Source organism: Fusarium solani (genome assembly GCF_023522795.1).
Source record: "Fusarium solani strain SB1 chromosome Unknown bctg00000004, whole genome shotgun sequence".
In the NCBI taxonomy this organism is placed as follows: Eukaryota; Fungi; Ascomycota; class Sordariomycetes; order Hypocreales; family Nectriaceae; genus Fusarium; species Fusarium solani.
Window position 1 is genome coordinate 3,203,595 of NW_027072152.1, and position 20,999 is coordinate 3,224,593.

Consider the following 20,999-nt stretch of genomic DNA (forward strand, 5'->3'; position numbering starts at 1 on the left):
TAAGTCAATCCGGGACGTCCCTCAGCCATTTTGCTTTTGCGAGAACACAGAAGGCAGGGCAGGCAGCCCACCAGAGCGCCCTAGGCGATCAACCACGAGCAACACCAAGCAGAGCAACCACCCATGGACGCCTTGTCTCGTCTGCCTGACCTACCGGGTTCATCTCCGGCTCCTGCAAGTCAACACAGGAAAACTCTCCGACAAAGCCGTTGTCGGCGTCTAGCCTCTGGTTCGTCGATTTGGACTGCTTGCCGAGGTGCCGTTCGTTCCATGGAGCTTGGGGCGTGTTAGTGAGGCTGACTGAGGCAGTGACAGCAAACAGACGCAAGTTATCGGCTTTGTGATGGTTCGCTCTCTACCCAAGTCAATGGTTCGCCCGCTGCCTTGACGACTAGAGGCTCCACTGCAATTGTTTCCCGCAGGCTTCGCCCTCTTGGTTCCGTGACCATTCGCTTGCTGACCTCTGCCCAACGAGCCTGCCAAGAACCCTCGCGGGGAAGCTCTGGGTCCATGCCACAAGGTTGACAGACGACCTTCGCTAATCAGGATCCCCCCTTTCTCGTGTTCAAGGATCTTGCTCCCGCGACGGTCTGTCTGGACAAGGACCCCGGGCAGATAAGGAAGCATTCTGGAAACCTTCTTGTTCCGTTTCTGTCTTCGTTCCGTTTCACTCCCCGGCCATATTCCGCGGTCAAGACCGAAGGAGCTAGGGGAGACATCGTCCTGCGGTTGTTCGCTGTTCCGAGCTCTGTTGATAGATGATGCATCACCAGGTAGTGGCAGTACTGCGCCGCAGTCCCAAGTCGCTCCGCGGAAAGGGATCCGCCTCTCCGAGAAGGACGGCGACACTGACAAGGTGAGACGAATTTTAACGAGAGCATTGCCTCATTAGCCCTCGGCCGGCCGACGATTCGATTGGCTTGTTGAGGAATGAATTGATGACGATGCCACGAAAGAAGGCAACCAGAGGCGCCAATGCATGGGAGCCTCTCTTGTCCCGCCAGCCCTGATTTCAACCAGACAGCTTGCACTTTGCCATGGCCCAAAGCAGAGCGTTAGGTTCGAGTTCACAACCGTCATGGATCAAGTCATACTCTTGTCAGTCAGGGTTGAACAGAAAGGGTCAAGGGAGGAATCGAGACCACAAACGCAACTGCAGTTGCCTCAGTTGAGACAACAAGGATTTCTTCAGCTCGATTTCTTTTCTTTTGGGAAGGGACTGCGCATTTTTGCCATCAGATGACTCTGCATTGCCGCCTCGCTGATGGTATCGTATCGACATGGTCGCAGCGATGTTTTGTTGATGACCGAATCCCTGGCTATGACTGGCGACAGCCAGCACATGGAAGAAGAAAAAGAAACCCAATTGCACAAGTTCAATTCCATCTTTCAACCTCGTCTCATCCCTAGATATATCATGCAAACATATGCTCCTAATTCCCCATTCTGTCCTTTGGGCAGCAATGCATCTCACGCCGTTCATGCACTTTCACGCTTCGGTCCATGAGCGCTTCACCTTGATCGAGACCGAGGACGTGCCACGTCGACACACAGACACAGTGAGATGGGCGTTGGGCTGAGATCTCACTGAGGCGCAACACATGTGGACGAGATGGCTTTGCACATGCCGGCGCACTGGCGAAACGGGCCTCGGGCCTCGCAACCGAATCTGGGGCTGTCCAATGGTCCATGTCAACCACACTATTGAGCCGTCTGACAAACTGCTCTCTGCGAAACAGTTCTCAACGAGGCGAGAGCCTGCCGCAAGAGCCTAGCTGGCAAGCAAGCCACGCATGCACCACGCCATACACTTCAACTTGAGGCATACATACACATGACCAGCGGGACAACCCACACGTGTGAAAGCTCGTTTCTCAGGGCTGCGTCGCCCGACACTCGAAAGGTTCCATATTCATATCTCAAACACTGAGGTTGCTAACGCCCCATGTAGCCATTTCGCACATTTACCTGTCCCAGAAAAAGCACAACAAGCGGCTGTAAAGCGAGGACAAGGGAAGAGGAAAAAAGATGAGGCTACCCCATGATACCGTCCCTTTTCCCACCCTTGTGCTCCCCATGAAACCCGCCGAGGGAGGCTCAAAAACCCATTGTACAGTCAGCCATATCCCGTTCCGTTCCATATCCATCTCTCTCGCGCAACCAGAATTACCTGCGGGACAAGCCCTGTCCCGCTTGGTCAAGGAAAGCGAGGCATTAGACCTCGTCCTCGAGAAACTTGTAGGCAAACTTGAAGTCCGCTTTTCGTCGGTTCATCCTGTCATGTTGTCAGCACGCCTCACATTAAGGGGGCCCTGGGGTTCTGCATACCAAGTGCTCTCGTAGTCAAAGAATCGATACGTGCCCTGCTCAAAGTCCTCGGTGATGTTCTTGGGCTCCTCGTGTCGCTGAAACCATGTTTGATACTGCTTGTGGAACCGCCAGCTCTGGTCCTTCAAAGCCTTGGCTGCCAAATACTGTTGAGGAGAGCCTTGCTTGTAGTAGAAGACGTAGAACAGAGTGTCAGGGTCGATCTTGGAGTACAACCGGGGGGTCCTCGAAGATAGCGAGGGGCTCACGGGGGAAGCCAGACACTGTAGGAGGCACCGGGACGTCGGGCCGGTATGACCGTGGCACATCGGCGTCCTGGACATCTGGGCAGGCTCCTTGACTAGAGGTCATGATGCGCAGCGTTGAGGGTGCCGAAGGGGGTGCCGGACGCTTCCTCGAAGTCTCATACGTGTCGACGAGGTCCTGCAGCGATGAGGGCAGGTGGTAGATGCACTCCTCCTCGGCCTCCTCGATTCGTTTGACACCATTGGAAGCACCATTTGTTTGGGGAGCTAGACGACGGTCAGCTGAGGGCTTGTACGGGAGATTCGTGTACGTACGCTTTGGCGACTCGGTGGCTTCGGGGACAGCGGGCTGCTTGCCAGCAGCCTTGGATCGCTTGGACGGCTTCACGGGGACGGGGACAGGTACGGGCTCGGGCTCCGCGGCGGTGATGGCAGGTGTGGACTGTTTGGACTCGGCTTGTTGAGACGCGGGCTGGATCAGAGATGTTGCGGGAGAGTTTGTCGCGCTTGTTCGGGACTGCGGCAGCGGTGATATACTCGACGACGCGGCGCCAGGAGGCGGAGGTAACGGGGCAATACCCACGTTGTTCTTGTCGCTCGCGGCGGCGGCCGCAGCTGCTGATGCGTACTTGAGGCCCTCCCCGGCCGGCCGTGTAGGTACTGATGCTGGTTTCATCGGTGGGCCGCCTGCGCTGCCGTTGCTGATTGTTGTTAGAGGAGCATGGAGGGTAGCGAGAGCAGGTAACGGCGACTTTGTCTGGGAGGATGCCCTCCGCCCTGAGTCGGCCTCCTTCTGCGCCTTCCTCGACAGCAGCTTGGGGGGCTCGATGTCAGCTGTTAGATCCTCCTGCACGGACTGGGTGTCGAGGGACGAGTTCTTCTCGTTGTCCAGGCCCATGCCGTAGGTGCCTTCCTCGTCCTCGAGGTCCAGCTCCTCGTACATCTCTTCGTCCTCGATAAAGTCCTCGTTCATGCCGTCCGACACGTAATACCGGATGCTCTCCTCGAGCTCGTTGACCTGTTCGGGTTCGACGCCGCCGTTCTCAAGGGACCTGCGGATCAGCTCGAGCTTCCCTTGATGCCACTTGTGTCGTTCGATGACACGCTCGACCTCGGCGATGCGCTCAGCCTTGGCGCTGTTGTTCTTGCCCTTCTTCATGGTGGCCTGTATCGACTCGCCCTCGGCCTCGAGAGTCTCGATCTGCTGCTCTAGGTCGTCGACCATGCTACTTAGGAATTCGCTCGCCTCAACCTTGGCCTGCTCTTTGGGGTCGAGCTTGGCGGCGGCTGATAGGCCTTCCTTGGAGTATGCCTTGGTCTTCATGGCCTTTTCCACTGCCTTGAACTTTTCCATTTGCTAACCCGACCGGTCAATAAGGTGTTCTTGTTCTTCTTGGCCTCTGTCAGTAGCAGGCAAGGGGACCAACCGTCTCGATCAGCTTCCGGTGCTCCAGCAGCGGAGCCTTGTCCTTGATGTCGTTGCTAGCGGCCCATGTTTTGATCTGGTCCCTCAGCCGCTGGAGCTTCTTGATCTCGCGCTTGAGGTTGTCCTCTAGTTTGTCCTTTTGGGCGGGGTTATTCGACTGCTCAATCTTCTCGTAGATGGCACTGAATTCGGTGACTCCCTCGGCCACCTTCTTGAAGCACTTGTCGACTTCTTGTTGCAACTTTCTCGCCGCCATTGTGATGGAAGCGACGGAGCCTCGCGGGGGCGCACACGGGGTTCAATCGATGGGGTCGTCGTCGGTGTCGGGGGAGGGTTTGATGATGGTTCGTTCTTTGTTCGCCTCGTCTCGTCCGGCTGTGGGGGATCTTGAGGGCGGGCGGCTCAAGGGCGGAATGGCGCGTCGCGTGGCCGATCCAAGGGTGGAGTGGATGGTGCGCGGCGCAGGAATGCGGTGATGGACCTCGTGAGGCCAATTCGGGGGTCGTGGGGGATGAAATGCGTCGAGAGAAGCGGTTCTGCTCGACTTTGCTACGTTGATTGAGGTGGGAAATAGAGTAATGAGGCCAAACAGCCGCAGGCGCGCGATTGGCTGACGTACCGCGGGTCACCTGGGGCGGGGCGCGGTTAGATGCCGAAACCTGTTTGGGTGGCGATTCAGGCTCTCGGGATGCGTTTGCGGCAGCGCGAGAGACGCGACGCTTCCGTGATGCAGTGCTAACTTGTTATACAGGGTTAAGTTGTGGAATTATTGGGTTTTAGGGCGTGCGTTGCGGTGTAGTTGAGGGATTCGCTATCGCGGGATACCTGAGGTACTGCTGGATGACGTGGGGTACACGAGGCTGCCGCTTGGCGTCGCTAGCACTAGGCGCATCTCACATGACACGGATTCACAGAAGCTATTGGAAGACGAGAGACGGCATGCAATGTATCTATCCTCTGTAGACTATCTTGTATCGGGCAGGAGTTTGACGAAACATTTCGTGTTTGATAAGAGATAATTGAATTTCAGGTATTTCAATATCACAACCATTTTTGCCCTTGCAGTCGCCGGTGACTCATTTCCGGTTTCATCAGCGTTGTCCGCTTGTCGATGCCAAGACTGCTACTGCTACTGGCTACTGGCTACTGTTATAGAGCTCGGAAGGGTTCCCGATCTTGGTTAAAAATTACCCCGACTCGACAACTCAGCTCAAACATCTCGAAACGGTCAAGAATTCGGTTACATATCCAAATATGAAGGGTACGTGCAGACAAGAGCCCCCCGTCTCGAGACTGCGGCGCGGCAGTCGACAGAGGTGAAACGGCTGAGGGGCTCACACATGACACTCGAGCAGTCATCCTGCAGCGCGTGCTGTCGGCGTCCGTGACGGTGGACAAGGAGATGATCTCGTCCATCGGCAAGGGCGTCCTCGCCTTTGCCGCCGTCGCCCCCCGGGGACACGGAGAAGGAGGCCGACCTGATGGCGGCCAAGGTGCTCCGGATGAAGCTCTGGGACGACGACGAGGGAGGCAAGGTACTTACTTGAGTGTAGGAGGGTAACATGAACATGATCTGACAACCGAGAGCAGTGGAAGCGCAGCGTAGCTGACATTGAGGGCGAGGTCCTGTGTGGTAGGTTCAGCCCAACCCTCCCATCCCATCCTTCCTAGCAAGCCACGGTTGAAAGAAACGAGCTGATGCTGGGATGCAGTGTCGCAGTTTACGCTGCTGGCCAGTACCAAGAAGGGCGCCAAGCCCGACTTTCACGGCGCGGCCAACCCGGAGGAGGCGCGGCGACTCTACCACTACTTTGTGCAAAAGGTGCGAGCCGGGTACCAGGAGGAGAGGGTCAAGGACGGGCAGTTCCAGGCCATGATGGAGGTGGCTCTCGTCAACGACGGACCGGTGAGCCTATTTTTCTTTTCTTTTTTTTTACTCGAGAGGCTTTGTTTCGGCTGACGACAAGCAGGTTACTCTAGAGCTGAAGAATGGTGCCAAGACTGATTAAGAGACAACGAGGCTGGGTCGATTGTTTTTTCCCTTGTCTAGAGGATTCTATAGAGAGATGGCGGGAAAGTTGTTGATTAGGTAGGCTATAGAAGTAGAGAGGAGGTTTGCTGGGGGGAAAAGTGTATGTGTGTTTCGGCCGCCAATCTTTAATTAGAGGAATTTTGTTTTAGATGGGCTGGCACCAACAATCACAGACAAGCTTGCGTTACACAAGAAAGAAAAAAAGGTGAAGTTTCACATCCGGCCTGCTTGCTGCAACTTGACGCAATCATTCATTACCCGGGAGGGTCCGGCTTTTAGAAAAGGTATGGGACGGCTCAGATTCTCTCTCCGTTTATCAAAACGGCAAGACAAAAGACAGACATCACCAACAACAACATGGGCTAAAGACAAACGATTGGTTGATATGTAATCAGGATCTGCATTCTCGCGTCGCACGCAAGCAGAACCTTTTGCTTCTTTTTCCTTCCTCTTTTCCCTTGCATCCCCCCCCCCCCCCCCCTTCGGAGAGCCGACCTTGTTGCCGCCTCAGAAAAGGTTTGGCTCGCAAACGGCGCAGGGTAGCATTCTTGTCTCAGACCTGAACAGAAAAAGAGGGCACACAGGTTCACCACTGGACAACTCTCATCAGACTCAGGACCAGGGGTCTCTAGACTGACAGCCCGGGGCCCAGGGGCCAGCGAATCAGGGGTCTCGGAGATGTGTGCTGGTTTGCTTGCTTGCATCTTCCCTCCCGCGGAACGGACTGGACCCTGTTGGGCAGATTCTAAACAGCCCGCTCTCCGACCTAACGCTGGAGCAAGCAAGTAAGCCCTGTTGCGTGGGTGGTATTGCGTGCCGTCGCAGGCGTGCGTAGGCGCATCGGCAGCCCTATCCCCTGTCCGGCGGCTGACGGGGGTCCATAGGTGGTTAGGGAGTTCCACCCGGGAGCGACACGGGGGTTGGGCGGGTGCGAATACCCTCCCGTGGGAGAGACTGTGAGAGTGAGAGAGATGGCTTTTTGGGACTGCGTATGAGGGGGAATGAATGTGTCTTGGCTGCCGTGATACCCTTGATTGTCTGAAACATCTTACAGTTTGTCCCTCTGCCACAAAAAAGAAATCCAATTGTTCTCCATCCATGCCAAGACTGGTGTAACAAACGAGTCGATACTGATTCACCCTGTTGCATTTCTGGGCTTGATATTTGATCCCTCGATAGAAGCTGTATAGCCTTGTCTGACCGGGTACCCCCATCTCCCCCTGGTCTGTCAATCAATGCTTTGTTGTCTCTTTTCTCTCTTTCGTCAAGTTTCCGGTGATGCTTGCTTGCTTGTTTACATCGATGAGGCTTTTCCTTTCAAAGGAGCTGAATCGCTTGCCCTTGTAATTTGGGGCCTCTCTCTTCTCTGCCTGGTCTCATGTCACCCGGCTGAGCTGGCTGTTGGCCTCTTTTCTCTTTTCTCTGCCAGACAAGAGAAAGGAAAAAGAAACGACAAAGCAAGACCAGACCAGAATACCCCGCATTGCCCCGAGGCTGATGTTCTCGACTTGGTCCGAATCTATTTCGGAACCACTTTGCTTGCTGGATAACACAGGGCAGGGCGGCCAGGCTCTTTTGCTTCTGCCCACTAATAACCAACTACAAGTACAAGTACCACACAGCTCTCTGCCTCTGTCTCTGTCTCTCGGTTATTCTCATCCTCTCGAGACTCAACTCAAACCTGTGTCAGAGAAACAACAACAACCCACTCAGCTTTACCCACTTATAAGCGCACGATCTTGGGCTCACTTGCATCGCGACTTTTCCGGAAGTGGAAAGGAAGCTCCCCTCTTCTGTTGCCTTCTCTCCGATTCTGCCTCTGCCCCAACCTTGAACGGCTCGGACATCTAATAATATCTACCTTACACTCTTCCCCCACCTTGAACCTCAATCTGACATCTACACTCTCTTTCTCTCTCTACCCTCCCTCGCCCGCTCTCCCTCCGTCTACTAGAAGCTCTCATCATGGCGTCCGAAGGCGATTCCCCCGCGCGACCCCGCGTCTACTTCGACATCTCCCTCGGCGGCAAGCCCGTCGGCCGCATCACCATGGAGCTGTACGCCGATCTCGTCCCCAAGACGGCCGAGAACTTCCGCGCCCTGTGCACCGGCGAGAAGGGCGTCGGCAAGTCGGGCAAGCCCCTCCACTACAAGGGCTCCATCTTCCACCGCGTCATCAAGCAGTTCATGATCCAGGGTGGTGACTTTACTGCTGGTGATGGCACCGGCGGCGAGTCCATCTACGGCAACAAGTTTGACGACGAGGCCTTTCCCAAGAAGCACGAGCGCCCGTTCCTCCTGTCCATGGCCAATGCTGGGCCGAGTATGTTACAATGATACCCCGCGATTTCTCACTCTCACGTACTGACCCCTCCATAGACACCAACGGCTCCCAATTCTTCATCACCACCGTCCCCACCCCCCACCTTGACGGCAAGCACGTCGTCTTTGGCGAGGTCCTCAACGGAAAGTCCATCGTCCGCCAGATCGAGAACCTCACCACCCAGTCGGGTGACCGCCCCGCCAAGGAGGCCCTGATTGCCGACTGTGGTGAGCTCAAGGGTGACGCCGCCCTCGCCGCCGACGTCAAGCAGCCCGACGCCCTCGGTGACCCCTACGAGGACTTCCCCGAGGATTGCACCGACACCCTCGACGCCCCCGCCGTCCTCAAGATCGCCGCCGCCTGCAAGGACTACGGCAACACCGCCTTCAAGTCCGGCAACTTCTCCCTCGGCCTCGATAAGTACCAGAAGGGCCTGCGCTACATCAACGAGGAGCCCGAGCTCGACGGCCAGCCCGACTCGCTAAAGGCTGAGCTCGAGGCTCTCCGCTTCTCCCTCAACAACAACTCGGCTCTGCTCAACATTAAGCTTGAGGCTTGGGACGACGCTGTCCGCGCCGCCTCGTCTGCCCTCGACGTCCGTGGTGTCAAGGACGCTGACCGCGCCAAGGCTTTCTACCGCCGAGGCTTCTCTTACATCCGTCTCAAGGACGAGGAGGCTGCCCTGCGCGACCTGACCCAGGCCAACGAGCTTGCCCCCAACGACAGCGCCGTCACCAGGGAGCTCAACGCCGTCCGGACCAAGGCCGCTGCCCGCGCCGCGAAGGAGAAGGCCGCCTACAAGAAGTTCTTTACCTAAAGACCTGGGAATTTTTGCAAAGACGAAGAAAAAGATATAGAAGGCGCCTCCGTTGCCGAGGGAGGGAGGGAGAGCAAACATTAAAATCGGCGATGTTTTGAGAGACATGACATGGAAGGGGGAGGAAATCCATCTTTTTTCAAGTTAACAGCACCTTGTCAGGGACAGCGGGTAGGAGTCGGCGCCGAATGAGATACCATCCAATTACAATAAACCACATTCAAAGACTCGTTTTATGTGCTATGTCGAGTTGTGAACTTGTTCTTCTCGACACGTCTATGGATACATGCACGTCGATATATATCCATCCCTTGACAACTACGACTCTGAACAACTCTTGGGCATCACAATAGACATGCTCCGTGTCTGTTCTTTTTTGTCTATGGACCGAGAGGTACACTAAATAACCCGCCCCAAGTTTCCCATCCCAAAGTCTTTCTTTGACTACCTAATTCCATGCAAAACCTCCCATCTCTTCTATTCAACCTTTGCGCGAGAAAGCTGCACCGAAACAACAAAGTGGTATTTCCCCTGCCTCACCAAGCCACCCGTGGCAAACATAAAAAAAGTGTAGACAGCATTGGTCTCGTTTCACCTCATGCACCCTTTTGCTTTGCCCCTGGATTGTGATTCCGAGGGTGATATCAGGGTGACGCACGAGGTGAAAAAGGGGGTCAATGTTCTAACCATACAAAGGAAAGATAAAAAACGCCTCGCATGTGAGTAAATCATGTTTGCCAGCCTCCCCGTATCCCCACATCCCAATACTCGTGTTGTTAATATAGGAAAAAAAGTTGGAGAAGGGGGTATGCGACAAGGAAAAAAGGGGGGAATTGTGTGTGTGGTATAAAAATGGTCCTTTCTTCTTTCTTCATCATCAAGTCGTGAGGCTGTAGAGAGAACTAGCTCTCCATCATGCTGTTGTAGTGCAAACTGTCATGTCATATCCTTCACTTGTTGTACCGTGGCTCCTTGGACTCGGGGCTTTCTCCGCGACCGCCGATGCGCATGATGCCGCTGAGAATGGTACGTCCCATACGTCCGTTTTTGGCCTTGAGCGTGCTGCTGGCGCTCGCGCTCGCATGTCGCAGACCACCAGGCTTGCGGTGCTCCCAACCCTCTCGGTGGTGCCGGCGGTGTTCCTTGCTGCGTCGACGACTACGTGTCACCGTGTTGTTGCTGTTGTTGTCGTCAGCAACCTCGCTGCCAGAGCTACCTGGAGTAGGCTCGTAGACGTCATTCCAGGCTGTGGATGAGCCACCATACGAGATGGAGAGCGACTCGATCAGGGATGCCTGTTCCATAGACTCGGTCAGATCGTCTGTGGCTGCGTATGAGGCGCTTTCGTGAGCGCGCTCCGACTCGACCTTGGCCAGGCAAGCATCGGCACGTTCCTGCAGAGCAAAGCAGACGTCGTTGAAGGCGAGGAGTTCGTTATCCACCTCGTCCTTCTTGTCGTCAATTGGGTTTGCGTCCACCCAAAGCTTGACCAGGCCAGCCAGGTTCCTCGTGTCGTCAATCAGGTACGGAAGGCTCGGGAAGCCCTCCTTAGAGGTGGGACTGAGTCGGCCAAGGATGGTGACGGGCGTGCTGTAACCTGCGGGAACAATGATTGCGTTGCGGTCTGCAGGGATGCTGCACACCTGATCGATAAAGTCACGGACGGCTTGTCGCTGTACGTTCAAGAATCGATTCATTGGTTCCATCCACTCCTCTCGCTTGCCAAATGTCGACAGGTTCGCTAGCTTCTGCAGGGCCTTCGCAATGAGAGTGAATGTTCGCTGCGCTTGAGGTCGAGGGTGGTCACGTAGAAGATTGAACAGCTTTGGTGACAGAATCGCCGGGCAAATGAACCGTAGGAACAGGAATCCAGACACTGAAGTATACGTGACGGTACGGAGGAAGTCACCGTAGCGATCCTCAGCAACAGCGCGGATATACTTGAGAACATGTCGTAGCTCAGGGGGGAGCCGGTTGGCTGAGTTGGCGATGCATTTCCACACCTCCGTCGTGTAGTGAATCAGGACAGTCCAGTGTTGATCAAGGTCCCCCTCATGGGGGGTCTTGCTGGGATCCACCTCGCAGTTCGGATTGATCTCGTTGATCTCAAAGAGCTTCTCTTGCAAGATGTCTTCCAGATACTCCTTGCCAAGGCGTCGCATGTGAAACTCGAGAGACTGGGTAAGCAGCGAATTGCCTCGGAAAAGAAGATTGGCTTCTCCAGCCAGAGACTTGCTCATATCTCGTACAATGAGCTCCCGATCGGTTCCCGAGTCGATAGAGTCGTTTGACTTGAGCCGGCTGCTAAATCGATACTTCTTCATCGAAGCCTGGTTTCCAATGCCGTCGATTTCATCTTCTACCAGGGCCATCAGCCACTCGCTAGCAGACCCTGAAACCTGAAAGATGTTGAGGAATAGCTCCGATAGTCGTCGCAGGTGTCCCGGTAGAGCCGCAGAAACCTGGTTCGTCAAGCCTGCAGGGAAGCGGTGAAGTATGTCCGACAGGGGCTGGTATTCTTTCGACAAGAGTACGACATGCTCATCGTGTGTCACTCTGATCAGCATTTGTCCAACCGACTGGTGCTTCTCATCATAGATGTGAAGCCATTGCTCAGTATCCTTGCCGCGCTCGAGCTGCTCAAGTGGAATATCAACAGCACCAACCACAAACTCCTGCAGGTTTCGAGTTCTGGGCAGTCCCACAGAAGCTTGGAGGAGATTGCTCGAGCTGTCGAGGTTGCCCTCCACCCTCTTCAACACAACAGATAGTAGCGGTGTCGTCGGGGGCAGATCGGTAAACTCGCACTCCTCACGCCAAAACGGATTCTTGGTCCCCGTCTTGGTCGTGGTTCTCGCTCGAACTTCGCCATCCAGTATAACTTCGGCTAGGTAATTGCCGACCAGGGGATCTGGCTCCGGGCGTCCCGGCCTTTCTGGTATGGGTGTTTCAAACCCACTCGGCTTGGCCTTGATCTTGGCTTCTGTAACCCTGACGCTGATCGTCTTTTCGAGTCGGAACACCTCGCCCTCGTACTCTGATTCTAGATCGTCCAGCTCCAATATTTGGGAGGCGTTGGGGTCATCGAGCTTGTAGATATCCGGCACCGCATATGCTCTCAGGAGACACAGCCAGACCTCGAAGTGAACTCTGCTATCGAGAGCCAGGTAGACTGGCCGGAAGATGGAAAGATGTGTAGATGTTGATGCATAGATGGGGAAGATGGCAACGCAGTATTCCTCATCAAGCACCGTTCGGTCGAGCTGCTGGACGGCACACCGTGAGAGCTGTGAGAGGTCGATAATGGACAAAACAGTAACGTCATTCTCCGTCAGCAACTTGAATTCTCCATTATCCTGGAGAATGCATGAAACTCTTCTCCACGAGGTAGTCGGTGAGCGGAGATCCCTAGTCGAAGGCCGCTTAACGATCGCCCCGGGGTGAAACGGCGAGGCCCTTGTCCCACAGCATAACCTTTCCAACCTTGATGATGTTCGTGGGCCTGTGCTTTTCTTGTGACCAGCCATGTCTCCGGAGCTCCGGTCTCATCGGCGATACCTGGCTGGCTGGTTTACCGTTGGTGAGCTTCACGCCGGTTGGGCGCAGCTGTTGCCAGCAGAGTAAAGCTGCTAGCCATAGATCAAACTCTTCCGTCACCAAAGGGCATATTAGAATTTCCACCGGAGGTTGGAGACACACCAGCTCCAGACACTCCTTGGTCAACTCGGGATAATCCACGGGGAGGACCCTGCAGCCGCGCAGATCAGATACCAGAGGGATATGGAACGGGCCGTTCTGGCCCGAGTCAAACATGAGACATCCTTTTTCCTCCTCGATATAAGCCACGCCGCTGTGCCATGGTCCTCCCGTCTCACCCTGGTACTCGATTTCACCGCGCATCCGGCCACATAGTGTCCTCATCAAGAGGAGAACCTTGTTTGCGTCGTCGGTGGCGATGGGTAGTGGTAGCGAATCGACTGTCGGCGGAGGCGAGATAAGAGGAGATGTGGGACGAGACGATTGCCGCTTCATAAGTCTTCGGCTATTTTTCTTGTCCTTGGCGGCTGCTATCGATTCCCGCACGGAGATAGTAGAATGGTGCAGCGAGTCCAGCGAACCGGACTGCAGCTTTGGTTCGTCTGTGGGATGTAATGATCCCGAGGAGCTTACGCTACCAACGCGATGTCGCTCTGAGGTAGGAGGTACGCTCCTCTGGGCTAACATGGAGGTGTCCATGGTGCGCGTCCTAGGCCGCAAGCTGCCGCTCGTATGTCGCAGATGGCGCGGGGGACTGGATTCGCTGCTTTCATACGATTCACTAAAGACATCATTGAATATCATGCCCTGTCGCCTCGAGGGGCCCGAGGGAATGGTCCGCGGCGAGCTCTGCTGCGAGGTGGCTCCGCGGGAGGACTGTTGAGAGTCCCCAGAGACGCTGAGGGTCGGTGGCTCGACGGGCTCGGGGGTGACTGCACGGATGGTGCCGGCGGCGTTAATGAGGGTAGATCGAAAGGCGGACCTCAGGTTGGAGGCGCTGGAGCGCTCCATCTTGGGGTCGCGCGGGGGGTTGAGCTCGGAGCTCGAGGTCTGATTCCAGGTCAGAGAGTCGCTAGAGGCGCCAGGTCGTAAGTGGGCTTGTCCGTCCATATCCAGCGGTGGCAAGCCTATGCCATTGCCGATCCACATCTGCATGCGCACGCTCGTCCCGCATTGAAGACCTGAGGAGGAGGGAGGAGAAGTCGGAGGAGGCGGCGACGACGATGGTGGGCTGGACGTGGATGTGGATGATGCTTGTTCCTCGGGTCGGAGTGCAGTGCGGATGGCGTATAGGTGAGGTTGTATTCGCTATCGCGCGGGGTCTGACGGGTCTCGGTGGTCGGCTATCGATGTCGCAGCGGCAGAAAAAAAAAAGAGGTGTAAATTATCGCAGCTGTCGTCGTTGCCGGGTTGTTGAGAAAGAGATCCAAATGGCACAATCACCGGTTGCGGGGAGGAGGGCTTAGTCTCGGCAGAGAATGGCAAGCTGAGGGGAACGCGCGGGACCGGCAGCTGAGCATGCTCATCTGCACTGCACGACGGACGGACAGAACGGAACGGGTTATGAGAGTGATGTGATGGATGGATGGCAAGTTTCCGAGACCAGACCAGATCAGATGGGACGAACAAGAATACGCGTGCGCGCTCAGATAAAATGACCGTCGTCAGGTGGTTTTAAGAGGGATCGAAAATGTGCGGTGAGTGGCTTCGACTTGTATGATACAGCACAGCACTGGGCTGGACTGGGACTGGGGGACGACGGGGAGGGAGGGGGGAAAGCTGTAGAAATTACTACACCCCGAGGCCAGGCCCGATGGATGGATCAAATTGAATCCAATGTGAGCGAACGACGGGAGTTGGGGTCCGTGGGCGTGGGTTTGGTTCGGTTTTTGACCCGTAGGTAGAATAGTCTAGGTAGCCCAGGTCGCCACACACGCACTTTCAGTAGCTTCAGTCGAGGTACGTTTCAGCGCCAGTTGGAAAGGCCAGACGGAGCCCATGGATGATAAACCCACAGTCAAGCAAGCACAGGCTCAAGCGCAGGCACCGGGTTTCCAGCCACCCCCGGACGGGACGGGACAGAGCTCGACTCTTGGAGTAGTAGATGCTTGGGTAGTGAACAATGCCCTTGTTAGGTTTGTTGCCCAACCGAAGCCAACTGCCGGATTGAGCAAGACTCGATGTGATGATGTTTACAATAATCCGAAGAAGCAAAAAGAAGCAAGAAAGGAAAAGAAAAGAAGGAGTAAAAAAAAAAAAGCCAGAATCTCTCGTCGACTTGCTTATTCCGTCTTGGCCTGGCTTCGAGAAGCGGGGGAACACAGCGAATGACGGTTTTCCTTGCCGATCACACAAGGGACTCCAATGGAACGCCATGCAGCCCTCTTTGGCTTTTTCAAGCGGCCTAGGCCTGCTCTGCCCAGAAACTTTTTTCTTCTTGTTTCTCCAGAAACCCTTTCTGCTACGGAGTACTGTTCCACGCTTGGAAAGGGAAAAGAGGCGAGCGAGGGTGCCCCCGAGACACCAAGGCGGGCCGTAGCGAGATGCTTGTCTAATTATCTAGTGATTGTTTTATTAAATAATCGGCGAGTCGCAGCAGAAACACAGACCGGGCAGATACCACACCAAAGAGGGATCGCTAGCACCAGCGACGACGTTATCGTCAAAATTGACCGGGGATAAGAACCCGGAGCAGTGGAGGGGGAGGAGGAGGAGGCACACACCAAGAAGAGGCCCTGGTCCCAGGTCCCAGTGGAGAGGTGGGGCTTAGAGATGTTCCATCCCCTTGTTTGGGATGGAATTGGACGAGGTTCCTCTGTGACTACAATTACCTAGGCAGTGAAGTACTCTCTTGCATTGACTCGGCGGAGCTTCCGTTCTCATGGATCACATCAGCAGTCAACCCCTGAGGCCGCCGGATCGAGCCCTGAGACGTCGTCTAGAGGCAAAGTATAGAATGTTCCGTCAGCCCTTCTTGTTTCTGCCATTCGTTCCTGTGCTACCCTACCACCTCAGACACCGCCCCTCCGGGTACTCTAGCCACTCACCTCTCGCCAAGCACCCTTCCCTTGGACGAGGTTTCATCCCATGTCGCCTGTAAGCCCAGTTTGTTTCTCAAGAGAGGAGCCCACGGCATCCGCCGTCAGTGGGGGATGCTACCGTCTTTCGTCACGGAGCAGGGATCCTCGGATGGTTTCTTCCCCCCAGCAAATGGCACTCAATGCGTGAAAGATGGGTCGAAAGAATAATCAGGAATGACCTATGATAGAATCTATAAGACAATGCACGTCTTATTGTGGCAGAGGCTTTTACCCCCCCTGGCCCCAACTCACGAGGCAGGCTGTCTCTCGTGCTAAGACGAAATCCCAGCACGGCCACGGGGGCCACCGGGAACAAGGGACCAAAGCCCATCATCGCCCACGGCCAGGGATCCAATCTCAACGTTCACTAGTCTCCAGCGGGATGAGGAGGGTCGACTCGACCCGCGTTACATGGTGATTAGCCCAACCTACTCTGACAAGAGCCACGGAAACAGGGCAAAAAAGAACGCTCGGACGCTGAAGAATGAAGAAAAGAAATGCAGAAGAGGAAAAAGAAAACATTCTCCAGACGGGGCAGAATGTGATTCTTCCCCGATCCACGCAGGAACAAATGCGACTGGTCCGTTTATGATATCGTGCCTTTCTTGACTTGCTTGCTTCTGCATCTCGCACTCAGACTTGAGCAGCCGCTAGCGCAAGCCGGGCAGGGCCTTTTCTTTTGTAACATCGGCTTTTTGCTCCTTCTTTTGTCAGTGGTCAGCAAGGAAAGTAAACCCGGTCTCTTGACTAGCACTGGTTGACGGGCGATTGATTTCCCAGGATAATATCACTGGGCGCGATATGCGCCTCTCCTAGGCTTTCTGTGCGGGCAAAAAGAAAGCAGCCGCCGGGCCTACCATTTACAACCCAATGATGGCCTCGGCATTACTCTCCTGGCTAGTGGTAATAGCTGGGTGGCCTCAAAAGCCACGAACCTGACCGTTTCCTATGGGATGGTCAGCCTCAACTCCAGCTCTCACTCACATTATCTCCTCCTCTCGTGACCAGCGAGCCCAATGTAGCCTGACCCTACCGAGTACATACATGTTCCAAAAGCAATGACGATAATCTCCTGAAGATCTTACAACAGACAAGAGCACAGTGTCTAAATCACCTCAATCAACCCCTGAAGAAGATCCAACAAAGCCACGCGATAACAAAAGACACAAAGCTGTTGGCTCTGTCCTGTCCCGCCAGCATGGAACGCTCCCACGTGTCGCATCTTGGGGGAAAAAAAGGGCCTCAAATCTTGCTTTGAGGGATCTCACCTGTCAGGGGTTCCCCTTTTGCTGCATTTGCTTTTTTATACCTACAGAAAAATGCTACTGCAGCAATGCAGAGCTACATTTACGCCAGAGCGCATCTTCCCGCTCAGATCCTTATTTTCCTTTTTATTGTTACGGTTCTTTTCGTCCGGTTTTTTTCTTGGAGGCCACCCCCTTGATCAACCTAACCGTGTGATATTCCAGCACCGAGACAAGCCAGGGGGGGTTTAAACTCTTCTTGTTGCAAGGAACATACACAAACAAGGGCGATGAACCAATTACTGGGGGTTCCTAAACATAGATTTTTTCCCTTCCGGCCAAGCCCACCTTGTCCCAGAAAACAAGAGAGCGGGCGGACCCATCTTTTGCCGTGAAAGAGGTCCTGGGCAATTAAGCACAGCCCATCTCTCGACCCAAGAGTCGGCGACATCAGTTCATACAGTTAGGTAGGCAGCACACAGGCAACCAGAGGCCCTTACGCAAACCAGTTTACCATTACACACCGCTTCCGTTTGGACAGCCTCAACTGTGCTCCTGGCGTCCACCCCAACATGTCCCTCCTGAGAGAGGCCCAAGATATCCATGTCTCATGTGGTGCCACACCACCGGTTCCAGCCCACCCTCTCATCCACATCATGAAAGGCAAGTTGAAATGGATGTTGTCTGCCTGCAACATGGCATGGCATGCACGGCTACGAGTAAACTCGGCATTCCGTGTAATCGCGGAGCCCTTGACCCGGGACGAGAATCTCCCTCATAATCTCGGCAAACGCGAACCCCTCCCCGTGTCTCTGTTCGAGACATCTGTGCTTGTGAATAATGTTTTTTTTTTCTTTCTATTATTATTGTCGTCAGCTTCCAAAGTGCAATGTCCTTTGTGGCTTTCACGGATCAAGCCTCAGCTGTCAGAGATGAGTGATAGACTCGACGGTCTCGCCGCGTCCGAGCCAACTTCCTCATGACAAGCCTGCAACAGAGTTAATTCATCAGGGTCTCGGCTGTCATGTCTCCATGTCGTCACGATTCTGCCGCTGATGCCTATATATCTCGCCTTTCGAAGCTGTAGTCTCGGAAAAGGACGTGGTTGTACTCATTTTCTGTGGCGAGGGAAATCCCTTGTCGGCGTGCCAAATATGATATTGGATACATGTGCAACATGCGCCTATCCACCACCGTCACCACCCCCCTCTCCACTCCTTTGCTCTGAACTGCAATCGAGGTAACGCAAAGAAAAGTCGGCCGTTACCTCACTGCCATCACAGTCTCCCTGACGAGACCGCTTTCGGAGGAATAAAGACGTAAAAGTAAATTGACGAATCGATTGGACCTTGAACCATCACCTTTCATCTGCAGAATATTTGCAGTTTCCATGATAGCAAAGGACAAACAAAGACCAAGAAAAGTATAACATATGCGTAATCCCGGTAGTGCGCGTAGAGTATTTCGACGCCTAACGAACTTTCTCTTCCAACTCCCAATTGCCAGATTCCAGAGTCCCCGGTGCTCGATCGATCCCTATCAAAATGACGATCCCCGTGGGGTATCGTGGTTGAAGTGAATAATGTGAAGTGAAATCACCAAATAGTAAAAGTGTTGCAGCTGCTGTGTGGATATCATCTCGTCTCCCCTCATCTGCTCTACCCCCTCCATCTCATATCGCCCTTAACGAAGGTTGGACCCCTCGATCGGGCTTGTGGGATGGCTGCGGACATTGCTCAGATCGGTGCTACCCGTCCGTCGGAGAGCTTGGCTCATGGTCTCAATGTTGAGGTCGTTTCCAGCAACGCTGAGCTTGAGGTTGGCCGTGCTGGTGGGACTTCCCAGAGGCTTCCGAGGCGGGCTCAACTCAATACCCTTCATACTACCAGGGTTGCTTGTGGGAGGACTTGTCTCGGGCCCCTGGCTCGATACTGGGGATCGAATGGGCGAGGGAGATCGGTTGACCGCTGCTGGCAGAGACGTGAGCCCTGCGAGGTGGATGCTGTCACGGGAGCTCGCAACGCCCGCGGGAGGGTTGTGCTCGGCCTGTACAACATCGGCAAACGAGATGAAGGATAATCGGCGGACGTCGGAGGAGTCGAGAGACCCGTAGTTGGAGGCGTTGTCGGCCGAGACAGCATCTCGATCGGCAAAGGAAGCGAGCTCTGCTGCCCACTCACTGGCCGACTGGTCGTACAATGGAAGGCCGTTGCTGGCCCCCGTAACCGTCACGGAGGCGGGTTGATGCGAGCTGTGCGTCACAATCTCCACCGTGTCAGGGTCAAGCTTCTCATTCGTGATGGCCTCGGATGCGTCGTCGAGCACGGGGGGGATGTAGTTTTCGGTCTGGATATGCGTCGGGATCGCCGGGGAGTTCGGCTTCAGTACGGTGCTATCCTGGACATCACGCTCAAAGATCTGTGACGTCGCAGGGGAGGAGAGTCGTGGGGAGCCGCTGAAGCCGCGGCCCGGAGACGAAGGCAGGACAAAGGCCTGGTCACTGGGCGCGCTCCACGCTGTCGACGAGAGCTTCGAAGCATCTCGGGACATCAGAGGCGGGCTCGCGGCGGCCGAGTTTGAGTTTGAGGGAGTCTGAGACTGGGACTGGGACTTGGGTTCAGATTGGGATTGGGACTCGGGCTTGGACTCGTTGTGGGACTCGGATTTGGTGAGAGACGGTGTCTTTTTCTTGCCGAAACCGAAGAAGCTACGCTTCTTGCTCTTGGGATCCTTCTTAGCGTCTCCCGTTTGGCTGTCTGGCTCCGTCATGAAGTCGCTAGCTCGAGGTGTCGAGTCGCCTAATCGCTGGTCGTCGGCGGCATCGACAGGGGCGTATGGGTCACCGCGGGTGATGGGAGCTGCTTCGGCGAGGCTCATGTTGATGGATGAGCCAACGTGTAAAACGGCGAGAAACGATTACGGTGGCCGTGGTTGAAGGTGCGTGGCAGGAACTTTTGGCCGTGCAGAGAGGAAAGTTGTCTGGGTGACTGACTGGAAAACAAGGTTGGGTTAGTGACGAGGGTTGGGAATGCAGATCTGGGTCGGCAAGCGAGAGGAGCAACGAGCTGGGACAACAAGAGAGACCAGGAGGAAAATCTCGAAATAAAATATCACAAAAAAGTTCTGCCAAAGCGGCCGTGCGGCACTGAGACCTAGAGTGACGCTGCCCTTCAAGGACGGGAGAGACATTGAATATTAGATGCTGCACATACCTAGAGGCTGTGACCTGTAACAGTCCGTAGCTCCCGATCCAACACTCGAGGCAAGACCCGCTCCGGCCAGCGCTAGTTGTTAGGGACCAGCTAATCACGGCAGTGCCGTTGTCCGTTCTGCCGCCGTCTTTTGCTTTGGGCTTGCTGGGTATCGAGGTCCGGAGGGACGAGTGACGCAATCAGGTCAGGTTGGACGGCGGTCGGGACTTTCGAGGTTCCAGGTCAGGTCAACAACAAGGAGAGAACCTTTGAGGTCTTGGGCGTCGACGAAATCCTCGGCGGATGCAGCCCAGGTTTAAAAGCCAGACAGCCCCCGTGAGATAGCGTGGTGGATTTAGTGGATGCGAGCCTCAGAGGGCAGGGCGGCTGAGACTGCTGGGCGCGCTATTGCTGCGGCAAGGAGCCGTTAACTCTTGTGGAGGGCGAACGACGCAAGGTTTGTTGTTGTTGTGTTGTTGGTGGTCGTTGCTTCTGCTGATTGTCGCTCGCTTCGTCAGCGACAGGGTTTCTTATTGTCTGTTTGCCGTCGTGTTAAGGGAGAAGAAGAGTCAAGAGACGGGAGTGAGAGAGGGAGGGGAAGAATTGACGGGAAGGGCAGGTAAGGCAGGTAGGGGCCCGACGGCGTAGGTGGCTTTGGAACGTCGAGTCTCGTCAACCTCTGAAGGATCAGCGCACCTTGAGCAAGGCACGGGATCAAACGTGTAGCGGCAAAAGATTGCACTATCAAGGCCACTATGGGGCAACTGTGAGTCGTA

General features: G+C 55.0%; 5 protein-coding genes across 5 annotated transcripts; 2 read left to right on the forward strand and 3 right to left on the reverse strand.

The window, feature by feature from the left end:
• Positions 1-2,214: 2,214 nt before the first annotated feature.
• On the reverse strand, positions 2,215-4,255 carry MRS44_008079 (uncharacterized protein; the record flags this gene model as incomplete). The annotated part of the gene is made up of 4 exons (XM_065620770.1): positions 2,215-2,275; positions 2,329-2,488; positions 2,577-3,930; positions 4,001-4,255. The coding sequence occupies 4 exons, from the start codon at positions 4,253-4,255 to the stop codon at positions 2,215-2,217; spliced, it is 1,830 nt and encodes a 609-aa protein (XP_065476842.1).
• A 998-nt stretch (positions 4,256-5,253) lies between these two features.
• Positions 5,254-6,008, forward strand: MRS44_008080 (uncharacterized protein; the record flags this gene model as incomplete). Its single annotated transcript, XM_065620771.1, has 5 exons — positions 5,254-5,260; positions 5,355-5,548; positions 5,590-5,632; positions 5,712-5,905; positions 5,970-6,008. The coding sequence occupies 5 exons, from the start codon at positions 5,254-5,256 to the stop codon at positions 6,006-6,008; spliced, it is 477 nt and encodes a 158-aa protein (XP_065476843.1).
• A 1,988-nt stretch (positions 6,009-7,996) lies between these two features.
• On the forward strand, positions 7,997-9,171 carry MRS44_008081 (uncharacterized protein; the record flags this gene model as incomplete). Its single annotated transcript, XM_046269129.2, has 2 exons — positions 7,997-8,354; positions 8,411-9,171. 2 exons carry the CDS (start codon positions 7,997-7,999, stop codon positions 9,169-9,171), a joined length of 1,119 nt encoding a protein of 372 aa, XP_046133894.1.
• A 950-nt stretch (positions 9,172-10,121) lies between these two features.
• Positions 10,122-13,818, reverse strand: MRS44_008082 (uncharacterized protein; the record flags this gene model as incomplete). Its single annotated transcript, XM_065620772.1, has 2 exons — positions 10,122-12,579; positions 12,638-13,818. The coding sequence occupies 2 exons, from the start codon at positions 13,816-13,818 to the stop codon at positions 10,122-10,124; spliced, it is 3,639 nt and encodes a 1,212-aa protein (XP_065476844.1).
• Positions 13,819-18,715: 4,897 nt separating this feature from the next.
• On the reverse strand, positions 18,716-19,909 carry MRS44_008083 (uncharacterized protein; the record flags this gene model as incomplete). The annotated part of the gene is made up of 1 exon (XM_046269128.2): positions 18,716-19,909. The coding sequence occupies one exon, from the start codon at positions 19,907-19,909 to the stop codon at positions 18,716-18,718; it is 1,194 nt and encodes a 397-aa protein (XP_046133892.1).
• Between the last annotated feature and the right edge of the window lie 1,090 nt (positions 19,910-20,999).